General features: G+C 34.4%; 1 protein-coding gene across 1 annotated transcript in view; it reads left to right on the top strand.

Annotated features, from left to right (window-relative positions):
- Nucleotides 1-17,155, top strand: part of PDE10A (phosphodiesterase 10A) — a 159,945-nt gene that overhangs the window by 122,050 nt on the left and 20,740 nt on the right. Inside the window, exons 9-17 of the mRNA XM_042816608.1 lie at nucleotides 1,345-1,395; nucleotides 2,698-2,756; nucleotides 4,516-4,567; nucleotides 7,087-7,229; nucleotides 9,333-9,425; nucleotides 10,056-10,242; nucleotides 11,524-11,666; nucleotides 13,544-13,627; nucleotides 15,775-15,925. Coding sequence (XP_042672542.1) covers nucleotides 1,345-1,395; nucleotides 2,698-2,756; nucleotides 4,516-4,567; nucleotides 7,087-7,229; nucleotides 9,333-9,425; nucleotides 10,056-10,242; nucleotides 11,524-11,666; nucleotides 13,544-13,627; nucleotides 15,775-15,925 — 963 coding nt within the window. The remainder of the gene's footprint in view (nucleotides 1-1,344; nucleotides 1,396-2,697; nucleotides 2,757-4,515; nucleotides 4,568-7,086; nucleotides 7,230-9,332; nucleotides 9,426-10,055; nucleotides 10,243-11,523; nucleotides 11,667-13,543; nucleotides 13,628-15,774; nucleotides 15,926-17,155) is intronic.

Here is a 17,155-nt window from a genome sequence, read left to right as displayed (position 1 = left end):
AAATAAAAAAAAAAAAAAAAAAAAAAAATATAATAAAATTAGTTCTCCCCCCCCCCCCCCCAAAAAAAAAGGATTAGTAGTATTTGTCAGTTGTGTATTCTGTAACATAAGTTATTATGTTTGTACGTTAGCCTGGTAGTCACTACATGTGGCTTCAGCCTCAGTGTCTCAGCTGGTTTTTTTTCTCTAGTAGATAGAGGTCATGGCAGGGTACTTGATTAGTATGGTGCTGCTGGTTTGCTTGTATACACAGCAAAGGAAAGACATTTGCACAAAACCAGCTTCATAGGCCTTGTACTTCTTCTGCTTACACACTGTGTATTTATTTTTTGATGTTGTCCTATTACATTCATCAGTCTACAATTTATATAGTCTCAGACTATGTATTTTATTGTTTATACTAAATACCTTCTTTAACTGAAGTTCATTAATATTTTACTTGTAAAAGGCTGACTACTAAACAAAAGCATTTTATTTGTAAGTTAAAAAATATTTAATGGTCATTTTTGAGTGTTCTAAATCATTCGTTTGTTTTCAGGTTTCAGAAAGAATACTTTTAGTGGTTTTTATAAAATCTGTACAATGTGTTCTATTTAAAAAAAATAGTAGATGAGAGAGGGAATGCAGTGGCAGAGCTCTTGTACTTATGTTCTTCGTGTTCCTATAAAGCTCGTATGTTTCAAGGACAGGAGATCATGTATAGTAGCACAGCTTAGTTAACTGCAGCTTACATGATGTTTTCTTGAAATGTTGCCTGGAAACTGTCATATTTAAAAGTACTTGTCCTGAACTGAGAGATCTACTCTGATCCTTCTGTCACCAGAAAGGTAGTGAAAGAGACAGTGCCTGTTTAAAGCTGGAAATAATTGTGGCTGAAGAGACACAGCTCCAGGAAGATATTTTGTTCCTGTAGCAGATATCTTTAAAAAGAAAAGAAAACAAAACAAAACAAAACAAAAAAAACAAAACAAAACAAAACAAAAAACAAAAAACAAAAAAAACCAAAAACCCAACACTATAATTTTTAGAGTCCTCAACTTGTGAGATGTTTGTTTTTGTGTTGTGTCTCTGATCTGATGGGTTCTTAATCTAACACCGTTTCCAAAGCATCGATAAGCATCTTTGTGACACAGAAGAGGAGAAATGTTCTGTTGAGGCTGAATGCATCTTATTGATACTGAAACACTTGCGAGAATACTGATACTTTCACAAACTAGCAGTATTCCAACAGATTGTTTCTGTCTTTCTTTGTCTAATTCACTTACCAGCTGGATAGGAAAAATTACCAGGTAACTTATATGATGTTATAAAGATTTTTTCAGAATGCCTTCTCTTCTGCTTCAGGTTGCAACAGCAAATCTTGCATGGGCTTCAGTAGCAATACATCAAGTACAAGTAAGTTTGGGTTGTTTTTCATTTTTTTTCATTATGTAATCCTTTTTTCAGAGCTTGATTGGTTGGACTGCAGAATGTGTTCAAATTTAAGTGGAATCACTAGAGAATCATTGATCATAACCTCCTTTCCAGATCCTAGAAAAAGTATGCTAACTTTTTCGGTGTTCATTGAGCTCATTCTCTTGCCTAGCAACCATGGATCATATGATTTAATAAAAAGTATTTCTATTATTCCTTTTATTTTTAATAAAAAGAAACATTACCAAAGTAGGTAAGTCGTTATTAAATCAGAAATGGAAAAAAATGTGGTTTTTTTTTTCTTGTAATAAGGTAACTGCTAGGCCACCTGATTGCTTTCCTCCTATCGTACTAATCAGGTTTAAATTATTTGGTATTTCTGGCAAAGGCTGCTTTCAGCCATCTTTGCTGGCTGCTTCGTGGTCCTACTCCCACTAAGGATGCTTCATGCTGTTCTTATTTGAGTGTCTGATGAAGCTCCATGCTGATAGCTGCTATTCAGCTTTACTAATAGGTTTTGTTCCTTCAGCTAATAGAAGATGGTAACACCAAAACTAAACCTATCCCATCAGCTCATGGAAGATGCTGAAATAGGGTCCTTCTGTCAACTTAAAGAAGGGAGTTTATTGCTTGCTTTTTTTTTTTTTTTTTTTTTTTAATTATTATTATTATTATTTTTTAAGCTGTCTATAATGCATCTTGCAAAAGACTTAGGCAAAGTTTCTTGCATTTCTTTATAGATAATATTTGCCACTGCAGTGCTGGAAATCCTTGACGTTGTTTAGGACGATCATTCACCCTGTAACATTCAGAAATAATATGCTGGACTTGTTTATTGTGCACTAATAGAATTCTAATTGTATGCAGTTTTAACTGTACATCACTTTATAATAATGTTCTACTCTTCAATGAAGAATCTTTAACACATAAGAAAACAAAACATGGAAATTTTAATTAAAGCTTGTCCAACGGTCATTTTCATTCCTCTCCTTTCTGTTCCTCTGGGCAAAAGCAGAAGGCTCATTCTGCCCAACTTCTTGCCTATGAAGAACGTGGGAGTTCTGATCTGGTGCTAAGTAGGCTAGTTAACATTTAGATTGCTATGATTGAGGCCCAGCACACAAATCCAGCTTTTAATTTTATACAGTGCTGGAAAATATTTAAAAACTTTGAGCTAGAATGTTTAATACAAATTAAGTGAATAGACCACAAAACTGCAGTTTCAGTTTACCTCTGACTTCAGTGACCTCTTGGAAAAAATGATAATGTGATCTGTTCTTCCAGGTGTGCAGAGGTCTTGCCAAGCAGACTGAACTGAATGACTTCTTGCTTGATGTATCGAAGTAAGTATAGAGACAGAATCAAAGAATATCCTGAGGTGGGAGGGACCACAAGAATCATTGAGTCCAAATCCTGACTCTACACAGGACCACCCAAAATTCAGACCCTGTGTCTGAGAGCACTGTCTAAACATTTCTTGAACTCTGGCAGCTTGGGGCCATGACCACTGTCTTGGCAAGGCTTTTCCAAAGCATAATTTCCACTATGATCTCATCAGTCTGTTTTGATGTCCCTTCCGAGCAGGGACAGGAATGAATTATGTGGGTGACAGTCAGATATAGCTGTTAAACTTTCCTGTTCTTATTGCAGGAGAATATGTAAGATACAATTACGATGTACAAAATATATTTGGTCATGTGGTCTTCTGCATGGCTGGAGGCTCTATTTCTCTAACTGTGTGTAGTATATGTTGTTTTTTTTTTTTTAATTTCTCCTCACAATAAATGCAGAGATTAAGCTAAAAACACTGTAGAAGTATGAAAGTTTAGGCTTAGATTTATGAAATCAATATAATGTTCTAGGTAATCTGCTTGTCCTTCATCCCTTTATCTTTGTTGCTACTATAAGCATTTTTCAACAGTAGAGATAGCTGTAAAAATGGGCACTGAGGCATAATGCACACAGGTGCTTTAACTCTCAATGAACAGTTCTCGAGTTGATGCGATTAGCAATTGCTCTAGCAAGCAAATAATCAACTTGCTTTTAAAAATGATCCATACCTGTTCCTACATGAAAAGAAGATTTCTATTCAATGAGAAAATTGATAGCATGCAATATATCAGGGACATCTCCTGTAACGTTTTAGAAAAGGCAGTGTATCTTCATGACCCTGAAAGTGTGGGACTTTTTATGTATGTACCTTTTTATTCAGTAGGCACAAACAGAAGTGAGCTGTATATATGTTCAGGGCCATGCCTGGGAACATTGTAATCCAAGGGTTATTAAGACTTGGTATGTGAAAGATTTAGAATTATTTTATTAAGATGTTTGACCTTTATCATTCAATGTTCTTGACTGTCCTTGGACAGTTACCTCTTTGCTATGAAACAGAGAATTGACATAATGTTTTTATTTTTTTTTTTAATCTCTATTTTAAGTCATAATATCAGTTGTCTGCCAAGTACAACGTGCTGCATCTGGGGCAGTAGAAAATAAGAGAATACTCACTGAGAATTTCATAAGCTTTTTCTTTTTAAAAACTATTAAAAGATGGGCAATAAGACATGAATTTAGCTACACTGCATAGTATTCAGTAGTTCTCACTACATAATTCTCTATGCATAAATCTAATGAAATATTTTGAAAACCTGTCAATAACATTTATCTGCAGTCAGAAATGGAAAAAAAAAAAAGTGGTGTTTTTTTTTTTTTTAATGTATTTGTTTTTGTCTTCTGGATTGCTTTTTCTTTTTGCTTCACTTTTAAAAATTTTAGGTGTGTAAAAGATGGCAAAGTATTTTGATACATTCTTGGCACTGCTCAGCAGGACCTGTTGAGTCCAAAGCAGGCAATGCTTGGTAGTCTTGTCTTTTTTTTTTTCTGTAGTGGTCTGTCACTGTAGAATAATGGCTTATAGGAACAGAGCTAGGACCAGTTCTGAATTTTCTTGTGCAGTAGAAAGCCAGTCAATGATTTTTAGGCGCAGTTGTTCTCATCTGTTTGGGCTAAACTGTTCAGTAGCTGCAAAACAAGAGCCAGCAACAATCATTGGAGAAGTGTTTGACTAAATGCAAATATTTATCAACTTTTCTTTCTCTACAGAACGTATTTTGATAATATAGTTGCAATAGATTCTCTACTTGAACATATAATGGTAAGTTTTCTTTTTCACTTCTAATTTTGTTAATTGTTGTTATTAAAGTTCTTTATTCTCCTTTCCTTGAAGTAAGACATTGCACATCATTGAAGTGTCAGAGCTGTTTATATCAGACACGTAATGCAAACAGAATTAACATCTCTGTATGGAGGAGGAAAGGAAGGATCAGCTTGATTTTGGTGGTTGCAACAATTTCGTCCCACAAGTCTCATAAGTAATCACATAACTGTCTCTGACCTGTGCATTTTCTATGGTGTGTTGAAGGTTTTAAAATTGTTATGAAAAGGCTTCTGTTTTTGTTTCAGCTTGTTGTTCCTTTTTCCTAAATTCAATTTTCTACATAGTGCAAAACACTTATGAAGAAATTGTCTATAGGAGGTCTAGAGTTCAAACGTTACTTCTGCAGTATTTGTTCTAGCTATTGAGTGAGCTGTTGAAAACATGCTCATGACATCCATTTAGCTTTGCAAAAGTATCTGCACCCATAGCCAGAGCAACAGTCAGTCAATATTTTATAAAAAACATAGGAAAAAAAACCCAACAAACTTAGAAGAATAAGTCGTCTATTGAAATAGTTAATATTCTTTATTTAATCAATGAATTACAGTAAAGTTAAGAAACAGAATATAATTTTTTAATCATTTTCATATTCTGAATTATTTCCTGAATGGTATCTGCAAATATCTGTGGATTGGTTGCCTGTAGCACATTTTAAGTGTTTACTATATGAATTGTGCTTCTTAGCATTAGTCACATTCGTTAAATAAATAATTCTTTTCCTTGATTGTAAATTTTAATCATGTCCCTGGTATTATTACTTCAATCTGCATATTCAAATATATTCACCAACAATACTTCATTGCATACCTTGATCTCCAGAGTGATACTCTTAGGCTAGAACATTCAAAGACCACAGATTAAGAATGCAAACACTGCAAAAGTGGTTTTATTTAGAAACCTGAATTAGTTATGGAAAATACTCTGCAGTGTTTGCCTTATTCTTGTTAATACATAGTCAAGACTTCTGCACGTTCTGAACATTGATTTTTCCAATTCAAATGAACTGTTTAAAAATAGCTTAACATTTAAAGGAACTGGTATGATATAGTATATGGCACTGAGAACAAATATTGACTTTCTTCCCAACTCTATGATGAGAGGTCTGGTAGAAAACACAACTGGCAGTTAAGTATGCTTACTCTTTCTTCATCTTTTCCACCACTTGGCTGCATCCTGATTCTGCATTTTTAACCTGCACACAGGCTCCATTCTGATCTTCCTTTGTAATCTGTAGCAGTTGGCTGTTTCTTGGGCCAATTTGCACATTTATTACCATTTTTGGGAGGAGTGCAATTCTGTTATTATGTAGCATCTTCTATAACTCAGAATGAGGGAAGAACAACAGTAGATTTCACCTCACTATTTCGCCCTTCAGAGACTGCACTAAAATTAGATTTTCTTATATAATAATAAAGATAACAGTACAGGGATTTTAGGATTCTTATAATTTTCATTTACATTAAAATTCCACAGTAAAGTTAATGCTATAAAGACATTCTTGAAAATAGATGCAAGGAGGAAAGCAGAAGTTACCTTTTTCTCAAAGGACCCTTTCTCTTCTTTTTTTGCCCAAGTCTACGTTCACTCCTCTGTTTTGAGCAAAGGTACAAAAGGTTTGAGTGGTCAAGACCTTTGCATTTCTTACTCCTCTAAGCAAGCAGTATTTCTCAAAAGTTGCTTATTAGTTTGCAGTCTCCCTGACCTTCTCTGTGGTACTTGAGTGGATAATGCCTTGTGGGTTTTACTTAGCTGAAGGGGAACCTCTAAGTCCCAGTTTTTGTGCAAGGACTGCCACTGGCATCAGGAGATGGCAGCTATTTCCTGTGCTGTTGCACATGGCAATCCATCATGACACTTCTAATTTTCCTGTGTTTGTTTATTTTTATGTGCCACAAGCACATTAGGTTTCTTTAGAAACACACACTAGCTTCTCTTTTATGTCCTTCTTCATTGGATATTTGATACCAATATGTTTGCACTGAAGACAAAGAAAAAAAGTCAGAACTATTCTTGAGTATTTGCTATAACCTGTCTATTTAAAATTCATAGAATTGTAGAATTGTTCAGGTTTGAGAAGACCTTAAAGATCATCAAGTCCAACCGCAACCTAACCATACTACCCTAAATTATGTTAAGGTGAAAAATTTCTAAAAATAGGGAGAATGGTACCATTCTGAAAAGCATGTGTTGAAATGGAAATGCAGCTAAATAAGAAGGCCTTTTCTCTTTTAGCAGATATTCAAACCTCTAAAGAATCCCCTACATTTTACAATGAGAACAATACTATATAATTAACAGAGAATACTGAAGAAAAACTACCACATTTGCCATTTGAATTTCGTGCCATTTAAAATATTGCTGTGAAGGTAGATGGTGCTTAAAACAGATTTATTTATCAGATAAGTGACTGAAGTTAACCCATGACCATTAACTTTAGTTTTATCTTTTGTCTGTAGATATATGCAAAAAACCTGGTGAATGCAGATAGGTGTGCACTCTTCCAGGTTGACCACAAAAATAAGGAGCTGTACTCAGATCTTTTTGATATTGGAGAAGAAAATGATGGGAAACCTGTTTTTAAGAAGACCAAAGAAATAAGGTGAGAGTAGCTAGCTGAAGAATGCAGTTTCCTTGTAACTAGGGCTTTGCAGGCATTTTATTACCCAGTCGCTGTGCCTATCTGCAGGTACCCTGACAATACTTGTCATACTGTGATATCATTCCCACCAGGACCCGCCTCCAGAAGGTAGTACTTCTGGGAATGACATTGCAGTGCCATCGAAACAACGTCTCTGAAGCTATAACGTCACTCCTGGAAATGCCGTCTTCCGGAGGCGGTCCTTTTGGAAATCATGTTGGGAAAAAAACAGAGGTGTTCTGAGGTAGGTAAAGGTGCGGGTAAAGGTGCACCTAATCCGTAGATCTACCAGTATGGGATGACTTTTCCCAAGAGGGTTCCTGAGAGGAATTGGAATTCATGCTATTCAAGCACATCCCAAGCAAGGAAATGCAATTTGTACTTCTCATGGATGGAATAGGCTTAGAATCTAGTATGAACTGATCATTGGTTTTGAAGATTTCAAGTTCAGTGTTTTATTCTTAATTTTTCTGAAGTGAATTTAGAGTATTTTAAAACTTTTAAGGAACTGTGATTCTGAAGTATGTTTGAAATGGTGAAATCGGTATGTATTTCTGTTTCCCACAAGTGTTGGCTTTTACATATTTTCAGTGAAGGAGGCAAAATGTCAAAATAAATGTAGCATTTTTTATTTTTTAAAAGTGACAATTCTTTAATAGATATGCCTTGAAATTTTTAGAGAGACATGGGTTTTAAACCTGTGGCTTTTTTAGAAAGAATGACTATATATCCTGCACCAAAATTTTATTAAAACAAAAGTGAATTTTTTCAGATTTTTTAAAATTCGATCTTTAAAAATTCTGGGCCAATGTGGGATGTGATTCATATCATCACTTGAACCCCTTTTGACAAATTTGCACCCACTTATTATGTTGTATGACTGTGAATGGAAGCACTCAAAATTGGTGCAGTTTATATGCTGACAGGCAAGGAGGTGCAGTATGCTAGAGAAGGTGGCCTACTTTAACATGCACTTTTATACTCCTTAATAATTTCTTTTTTGCTTATATCTTTATCTTTCTATATGAAAATTATTGTAACTTTGAATAAGAAGGTATGAACCATTTCAAGAGTGATATGTACTGAAAGTAATATATAACTTTAGTATCGGTAAAAGAGTGACACTGAGTCAGTCATCAGGAAAGAGCTGAAATTGGTATACTGTTCAAATAATAAGAAATAGAAACTAGACTAAAATCTGGGTGTACAGGATGAAAACTGACAGCTTTGACACTAACATCAGTAAGGGCATGATACTACCCAGGCATGTTTAGATTCGAAAGTGTTCCACATATGATTCTAACTTCATATTTTTTTCTCCACTAATCATTCTAGGCTTATATTTTATAATTGTTTTATGTCAATTGAGAGTTATTTCTTAGCAATAGATACTTGTAGACTTTTCTGATTCAACTCCTGAATATGCTTGCTATATTTAATTATCTTGTGGTAATTATGTAGCTATTACCATGGTGTTGTTTGAACGTCATGAGATGAAACATGCTACTTATTCTGAAGTGTATATAGCAAATGCATATGATGTTTAGCTTTGACTTTTCCACTGGTCTTCTTTCAAGTTTTTGTTTGTTTGTTTTTAATCAAATCTATCTGCCTCATGAATAACCAAGTTCTGTATTGTACATGATGTGTCTAAATTAAAAATAAATATGTAAAAGTGATGATGAAATTGATGTCTTGTAAAGGTAAACACAAGTCATAGGTTTTGTTCAAATGTCCTATTTCTTAGGTGCAACCCCTAGGGTTATTGAAGACATTGAACTTTTGTTACTAAAATGTCTTACCATGGCATATTTTGTTTTCGTCTGCATATACATAGTATTTTCAGAAAGTTTTCAGAAAATATCTGCCTGAGCATGTGCTTTTTATTTTATTTACTACTAGTTGTCTTCTAGTTTTTTCTCCTAAAAGCATCGGCATGACGCTGCTCAGGAGCAAATGTCTCTTACTGTGCCCAGGACAGACTCCAGTGGAAAAATAGCTTTCCAGATAGTTCTTAGTGTGACTAATGCACCTATTTATTTATTTATTTATTTATGATTGCAGATTTTCTATAGAAAAAGGAATAGCTGGTCAAGTGGCAAGAACTGGGGAAGTCCTTAACATCCCAGATGCCTATGCAGATCCACGCTTTAACAGGTAACATGTTATTCACTAGGGGAGAAAAAACTCACCAAACTGCTATTTCCTACTTACATTTCATATTAGAGATTCATTCACTGATCTTTGATATTCTGTTAAGGAGCAAACCTATAGATATCACTTTATATACTTTTACCGTTACAGATATTTTAAAGATAAAATATTTTTTAAAAATTATTATTATTTTTTTAAATATATATGTCAGGAGAAGAATTTTATTTTTTCCTGTTACAGATTTTAAGAGTGAAAAAAAAAAAAAGAAAATTTTGTAAACAAAGGACATGTGGAAGTACCTAAGCATATTTAATTTAATGAATGATCAAACTATATAGGTAATAAAGTATTGATTATTTATCCTGCATATGGAAATGAAAGGATTAAGAATGGGAAATGGAAATGAAAGGGTTAAGAAACTGTTTCTAAATCTGACTGCGTAGATGGAAATACTTGAAAACTTTTGAGGTGAACTTTTTGCATGTACTAATTATGTCTACCTTGACACTATGTCCTATAAATCCTCTTTCCTAGGAAGCAAGCAGTTGGTACTAATAAATAATATTGACTCTCTCTTTTTTTTTTTTTTTTTTTTTTTTTTCCTTTCTTTCTTTCTTTTATTTGGCCCTCCAGAGAAGTAGACCTCTATACGGGCTACACAACCAGAAATATCCTGTGCATGCCTATTGTGAGCCGAGGAAGTGTAATAGGCGTTGTGCAGATGGTGAACAAAATAAGTGGAAGTGCCTTCTCTAAAACTGATGAGAACAACTTTAAAATGTTTGCAGTCTTCTGTGCTTTAGCCTTACACTGTGCTAACGTGAGTTATTTTCTTTTTTCTACAGTTTTCTAAAATGTTGGTTATAACATAAAGACTTAGAATCTTACTTAAGTAGTTCATCTGCTGTTTCAGCTTCCAGACTATTGAAGGGATCCATACATCTATTTCATTGAATTAATAAGAAACAAGGAGTCCTTGAATTATTTGCAGAATAGTTGTCCCTTAGTGGACTGGTAGAAATTTGTTTGATGCTTCCTGAAATAATTGTCTGCTATGCACTTCCATTTTATACAGCTAAACTGCAAGAGAAGACTGAAAACTAGTGCTATCTTCTATTGTTTTCCACTAGAAAATATGCTTCTTATTCACCTTCATAAGTTCAGATAATATAGTCAGTTATGTTATTCATACATATATATATGTATTCAGTTTTAGAAATTTAATAAGAGGATGAAGATTGCATGTATTCTCTCTACTCCATAAGCTTGATATTGAAGAATGTACATTGTAAATGTACACGTTTAAATGCTGTGATATATAGTTAGGATTTTTAATGCTAGAAAAGGGTGGATAACTACTTTCATGTTTAAACCCCATATTTTCAGAAAAAAACCTACTATTCATGTAGAAAGTTCAAACAATTGAATGGTCGTTGCTATATAAGTATAAAAATGTAATGCAGAATAAATCACTCATATTAATAGGAGGTAAGATAGTATGTCAGTTAAATCTGGTAGTTTACATGAAACCATTTTGCATCATACTGCCATTAAACTGAAGAAGCAGATTTTATCTAAATTTACTTAAATCTTATTCCACATGACTCAAGGCAAGTAAAGAGGCCAGCATATAAATTAAATTTGGGGCTGCGTGATCATTCTAATGTGTGCAAGTTCACTCATTCTAATAGTGTTTCTTAATATTCAAGAGCACTACTTTTGCTGTGTCCTCACTTGTTCATAAACCATACAATGTTTGCAATAGCTGTGTGAAACTCTCAGTTAATTACAAAGAGTACTTATTTTTTCAGTACCAAACTTCAACATAGAATCATAGAATTACTTGTATTGGAAGGGATCTTCAAGATTATCCAGTTCCAATCCCCCAGTATGCACAGGGCTGCCACCAACTAGGCAAGGTTGGCCCAGGACACTAACTAACCTGGCCTTGACTGCCTCCAGTGATGTGTAAAGTTGGGCAGCCAGAATCACAAATATTTTTTGTAAATGAATGGTTTAAGAATAAGTGCTTGAATACAGGAAGGAAATGCTTTTTTCCTTGATTGAAATCTCACATTAATGTATGACTTCCCTTTTTCAGATGTACCACAGAATTCGCCATTCTGAGTGTATTTACCGTGTAACAATGGAGAAACTATCATACCACAGTGTTTGTACTGCAGAAGAGTGGCAAAACCTCATGCACTGTACACTGCCTCCACATATTTATAAAGAAATTGAACTGTAAGTACTTTTTCAATATGCAAACAACTGCAACCAGTATCTGTCTGTGAAAAAAATGATTGGTTTTCCCTAAGTATAGTGGAGGATGTTTAAGGAAGCACTTTTATTGTAGAGCTAACCCAGTATCCTAGGTGTTTATCTATCTAATACCCAGTTAAACTTCTTGACCTGTGAACAAAATGTGTTTCTCAAAGGTGTAAAATTATACGTTTTCAGAGCGGTAGCATTTTCCACAGCTATATGTACAGCAGTTACATTAGTTTATATGAAAGCTTTGCAAAGATGAGCTAACTTTCCAGAAGTCCTAAGTCACCAACAGCTCAGAGCCCCAGAGGAGGCTGAATCGGTATATCAATAGTTAAGAACAATAGCATGATCTCACCACTTCTTGTATGTTTTAGAGTAAAAGATTCAGCTCCTTCCTGATGTTTTTTTTTTTTTTTTTCTGTGTATGTGTTTCATGCCTCTGCCTGTATTTCTTGAAGGAGGGGAAAATGAATACAGATCTCTAAACTTCTGAAGATGATTCAGGACTGCAAATCCCTGGTAGTAGGCTTTAAAGTTAGGGTCTAACTTCAGAGAAGGACTTGCCATCCTTCAGTCTACAGTATCTGAATAGTCTTAGGCTTTTTCTGAAATAAGTTGCTGTTAGACCTCAAGGGTCTGCCAAGTACTGAAGATGTGCTTTTATCTGTGTTAGATTGGTGGTGCTAACAATGTGACTCATCTGAGCTTTTAAGTCACTGTTTCTGGCAGGACAGTAAATTCTGCTGTAGTGACCGGGTGCCTCAAATCAAAACTTTACAGTTCTGAGTCAGAAAGTCTAAACTGTTTTTCTTAACTTAATCTCTAGAGCTCACTCCTGTCAAGTGTTGAGACTGTAGCCACAATCAAACAAATCATGCAAGCATCCACTTAACAGAGACTATGGTTAAAGTTCATTACATGCTGAAGTGATTTGCTTGAAAGCCAGTGTATTAGCAGCTTGCAGGATTATGCCCTAATATAATCTTACTCTTTGCAATACAGTTTCTTGTACTTTGTTAGATGACATTGTATAACCCACCTCCTTGCCAAAATGATTTTTACTTTTAAAGATGGCAGGTTTCATTCTAAATTATATCTACATCCTTTCATTTGAGGGCTCTGAATGCATTTAACCATTTTCCATGCAATTCAGCTGCCCTTAGCTCTCTCGCACCTGCTGTGCTGTTTGATATGCCATATACATGCACAAATGTTTAGCTAGGTTCAGTGGAAAGTAAATAGAAGACTTGTGGCACAGCAGGTGCAGCGAAAGGGGTTAATTAATAATAGAAGGACAAACAGTTCTGCTGGTCATGTCCCTAATGTTAAGTCTAAATGTTGATATTGAGAAGAAATAAATCCTTAGCTCATGAAACATAAAAAATGCTGTATTCAATGCTGGATTTTTTAAGTTTGTGCTCAATTTCTATTAGCCTGTAAAAGGTGACTTCAGCAAAATTAGACCAAGTCTCATCAAATTTTTGACAGAAATTATGTGAAAAAAGCCAGTTAATATATTATTAGATACATCATTTACACAGTTCATGGGAGGAAAGTGATTTTAGGAGTCAACACAGATTTTTGTACATTACTTAAACAACAGATTCTTAAATAAATATTTATGTTTCTATGTATTAGGCAAAGCCAAAGGCTAACCAACATAGTTTCCTTGAGCTTACTAGAAATATATTTATCTACACTGCTGGAAGATATAGCCTGTAAAGTCAGTTTTCTATGTATATTCAGAAACAAGTAAATGCTGTCAGATTCACATTATCTAGATATTTTCACTTGCTTTTAGGAAGAATGAAAGAGCATTTGTTCTCACTAAGGTGAAACTTTCTTCTTAGGTACCACTTTGACATCAGTCCGTATGAGGATGTCTGGCCTGCCATTTTTGTCTACATGGTTCACCAGTCCTGTGGGACAGCCTGGTATGAACTATATGATTTATTGCTTTAACTCCATTACTTATGGTTTTATTTATTTTGAAATGTTAAGTTCATTATTTTCTCATGCAGCATCTTCATCTCCTTTGGAGCTTATTTGCTTTGCCTGATCTGTACAGGACTGTGAAAAGCAAACTAAACTTCTTGCCCTAGCTTCTTGGTCTCTAATTCTTACTATTTGTGAACAGCAAGATGAAAGAACTCATGATATTGTCTGAACAGTTGTCCTTCCTATACGTAGAAGTATTGTTTGGTTCTGAGTTGAAATTGGTTTCTTTTGCTTTTCGGTCTGAGGGTTGTGAAGATATTAAAGGTACTCTTGTTAAAATCAATTTATATCAGCATAATTGTGCGTTAATTATGGAAGTGAGCAATTTCAGAATTAAAAGTCATTTCGTTTACTGTCCTTTCTCTCAGTATCTGTTACCATTGCCAACATCAGCAGTCCCTTGGCCAAGTATATTCCCATTGCTTAGAGAAAGGAACTTCATCACATTGTGGAAAAATTTATAAATAGGCAGTTGAGAAGGGAAGTATTTTCCTTCAAAACTGCATTTATTGGTGGCTGTTTCATCTTAATAACTAGGTGAATTTCCATGCCCTCAAAACATAAATATTGTCAAACCTGGGGATCTTTCTCTTCTTCTCTTCAATACTGCAAAGTGGATGATTGGTCTAAGTACAGTTCTGTACTGCTCAATATAATTAGGTTATTTCCATTCCTGAAAGAATGGCTGGGATTCAAGATTTGGGTTCAAGTTTTCATTTCTATTTTTTGCCTTTATCATTATTGCTTTTTCAAGGTGTAACTTTGATGGGAAAGAATTGCTATCTACATGATATTTTTTCAAATGAGTCTCAAGTCTCACATACAAAATTAAAAAAAAGTGAGAAACATTTGAAGATGAGACTGTTGGGACTGACAGACTTGTATTTAATTTCTGAAGTAACAAATAACCTCAGCTCTCCATAAAGGACTTCAAGAACTTTGCAGTTGTTTTAGGACTAAAATTTGATTTCAATTATATTGAAGAGATTGTTCCTTTAACACCTGGATACACTTGTGTAATCTGTAACTGTCTTGCACAGGGAGGATTTTTTTTTAAGAAAAATCGTTGATACTCATTACGATTTCTGTTTCTTTTTACCAATTACATCAGAGGTGTCTGACTTAACTTTCTAGAATGAAAAGTTAACTCTAAAGCTATTTTTTAAACACTATGCCTCTATTTTTACTAATATCATGTTCAGGCTAAAGCAGAAGAATAATTACCTTTCTCAGCACGTAAACATAGAAATATATTTTCTCTAACTAGGTCTGCATGGTAAATTTGTGTTTACAGTTTTACCTGATAAACGAGAGATATCCAGCTTTACTTTCTCAGCTCACATACACTACATTAATACTCCTTCCATGAGATATACAAGAAATAATGAAAACATAAATCTGTAAACAAAAGGAATTCTTTCTTTTCAATGCTGTATAGAGCTCTGATACTGTGGGATATAACTCTTGGAAGTGTTCTTAAGCCACATAAGCCAAGCATAACTATTATTTAACTACTTTGTAATATTACTTTAATGAAAATATTTTTGATTTTGCTTGTATATGTTAATATAGCAAGAAGATTAAAAAAATCATTTAAAATGATATCATTTGATGAAAATGGAGAAACACTGACATGTTTTGTTTTGTTATGTTTTTTCCATTATGTCATTATGGAGAATCTTTATATCTTTCATTCAAAACAATTTTTGTATTGGCACTTCACTGAAATGTTGTTTTAAACAAGAATATTTCTTCAATGTTTTTGCATAAAATCTTCTAGTTTCATGTTTTGAAAATATTTTACAGTTAGATTATTAGACAGTTTCGATATTTTATAGGCTGAGTAGGAAACCTTCAAGTGATTTTTCTTTATCTAAGTTTATGTAATTGTTTTGCCTGAGCTGGATGCCTTGAGCTGTGAGTTTTGTCAAGCATCTGCACGTTTTTGTCCTTACCAAAACTTGAATGCTCTCATAATCATTTCTTCCCAGCAAGGAATAAATGCAAGAACATCTTTTCCTACTCTGTTCCTTATTTTTTCCATTCTTATTTCTCATCTCTCACCAAACTGATTTCTTTCTAGCTTTGAACTTGAAAAGCTATGCCGATTTACTATGTCTGTGAAGAAGAACTATCGTCGTGTGCCCTATCACAACTGGAAGCATGCAGTTACAGTTGCACATTGCATGTATGCCATACTTCAGAACAACCAGGGGCTCTTCACTGATCTGGAGGTAGGTGTGATGGCTGTATCAGTTACTAGATCTCATTAAGAAGTACTGACTATCTTAGATGATCTTCTGTGCTTGAGTTTTCCTGTCAGCCTAGGATATAAAGGATCTCATGATTTCTGCAGAGGAGTTGATGTGAGCAGGGAGCTTAAGGAAGGAGAATTCTTCAAAGTCTGTTTCCTTCGCAGCAGTAGCAGATTTGCTGTCTCTGTTTATATTTTAATGTTCTCCCTGTTCATCTACAACCATAATCTTTATTTTAATCATTCAATTAACTGTCAGATCTGCACTGAGAGGAAGGAAACACCTTGAATCTTAAACTCTGGGAGATCTGTGAGATTCTGTGTAGGAGAAAAATTGAGAAGGGCTTCGTGTCACAGAGATGGTTGGCATATATGAGTAAAGGAGTAGAAAGGGTGGAAGGAAAGTGGTTGTCTGTGTTTAGTCACTGATTAACTTCTATTATATAAAAATTTTCTTTTGTGTGTGTGTGTGTGTGTGCATCTTTTTTAAGATAGTTGCAAGGAGTTCAGAAAAATAAAAATATATATACCTTAATTAGATCACTGTGAAAGTACTGGTAATAAAACAGAAAGCTTATATGGTTAGGTGTTAATACACGCTATAAAGAGAGGCTGGTTGTTTTTTGCCTATATTGCTGTAGGTGCAGCTGAGAGTGATGTTTATTATAAATGCTGCCTGAAACTTCCAGGCTGGAAGAACCTGTTTTAGATTGTGTATAATTTTGCCAAATACTGACCACTTGACTTGTAATTTCCAAGATTCCAGGCTTCATCTGGCTAATAGATTCATTTGGGAAAATTTCAGTCACAATTGTTTACTAGAAGTATGTTTGGAAAAAACATGTTCTTGTTCAGCATATAAATATAATATAAAATTAAATAAAGCCCAGTTGAAAATGTTTTAGCAAATTCTGCTTTAAAAAAGGTCTTGAAAAGTGGCTCTGCAATAAGAAAGTGGCATATGCCAGGCTCATACTGTAAGTCAGCAAAATTATGCAAGTTTGAAAAAAATGTTGTTCCTTTAAAAACAAAAATCTGCAGATTTGCACAACTGGAGAGTATTTAAAGGTCTCTTAACTTCCAGTGCTAACCAAGTAGTTGTGTAGTAGTGCTTAAAGCCGGCAAAGTGTGCAAGAAACTGCTCAAGTTCCTTCCTGAAGCAGAACCCCTCCAATAACGTGATTGTGAAATAATGTTTTCTAACTTATAA

Source organism: Centrocercus urophasianus, unplaced genomic scaffold (assembly GCF_019232065.1).
Source record: "Centrocercus urophasianus isolate 14NV4802_14NV808 unplaced genomic scaffold, USGS_Curo_1.0 seq_10, whole genome shotgun sequence".
In the NCBI taxonomy this organism is placed as follows: Eukaryota; Metazoa; Chordata; class Aves; order Galliformes; family Phasianidae; genus Centrocercus; species Centrocercus urophasianus.
The sequence above is the reverse complement of the archived record's forward strand: the minus strand, read 5'-3'. Positions and strand labels throughout refer to the sequence as shown.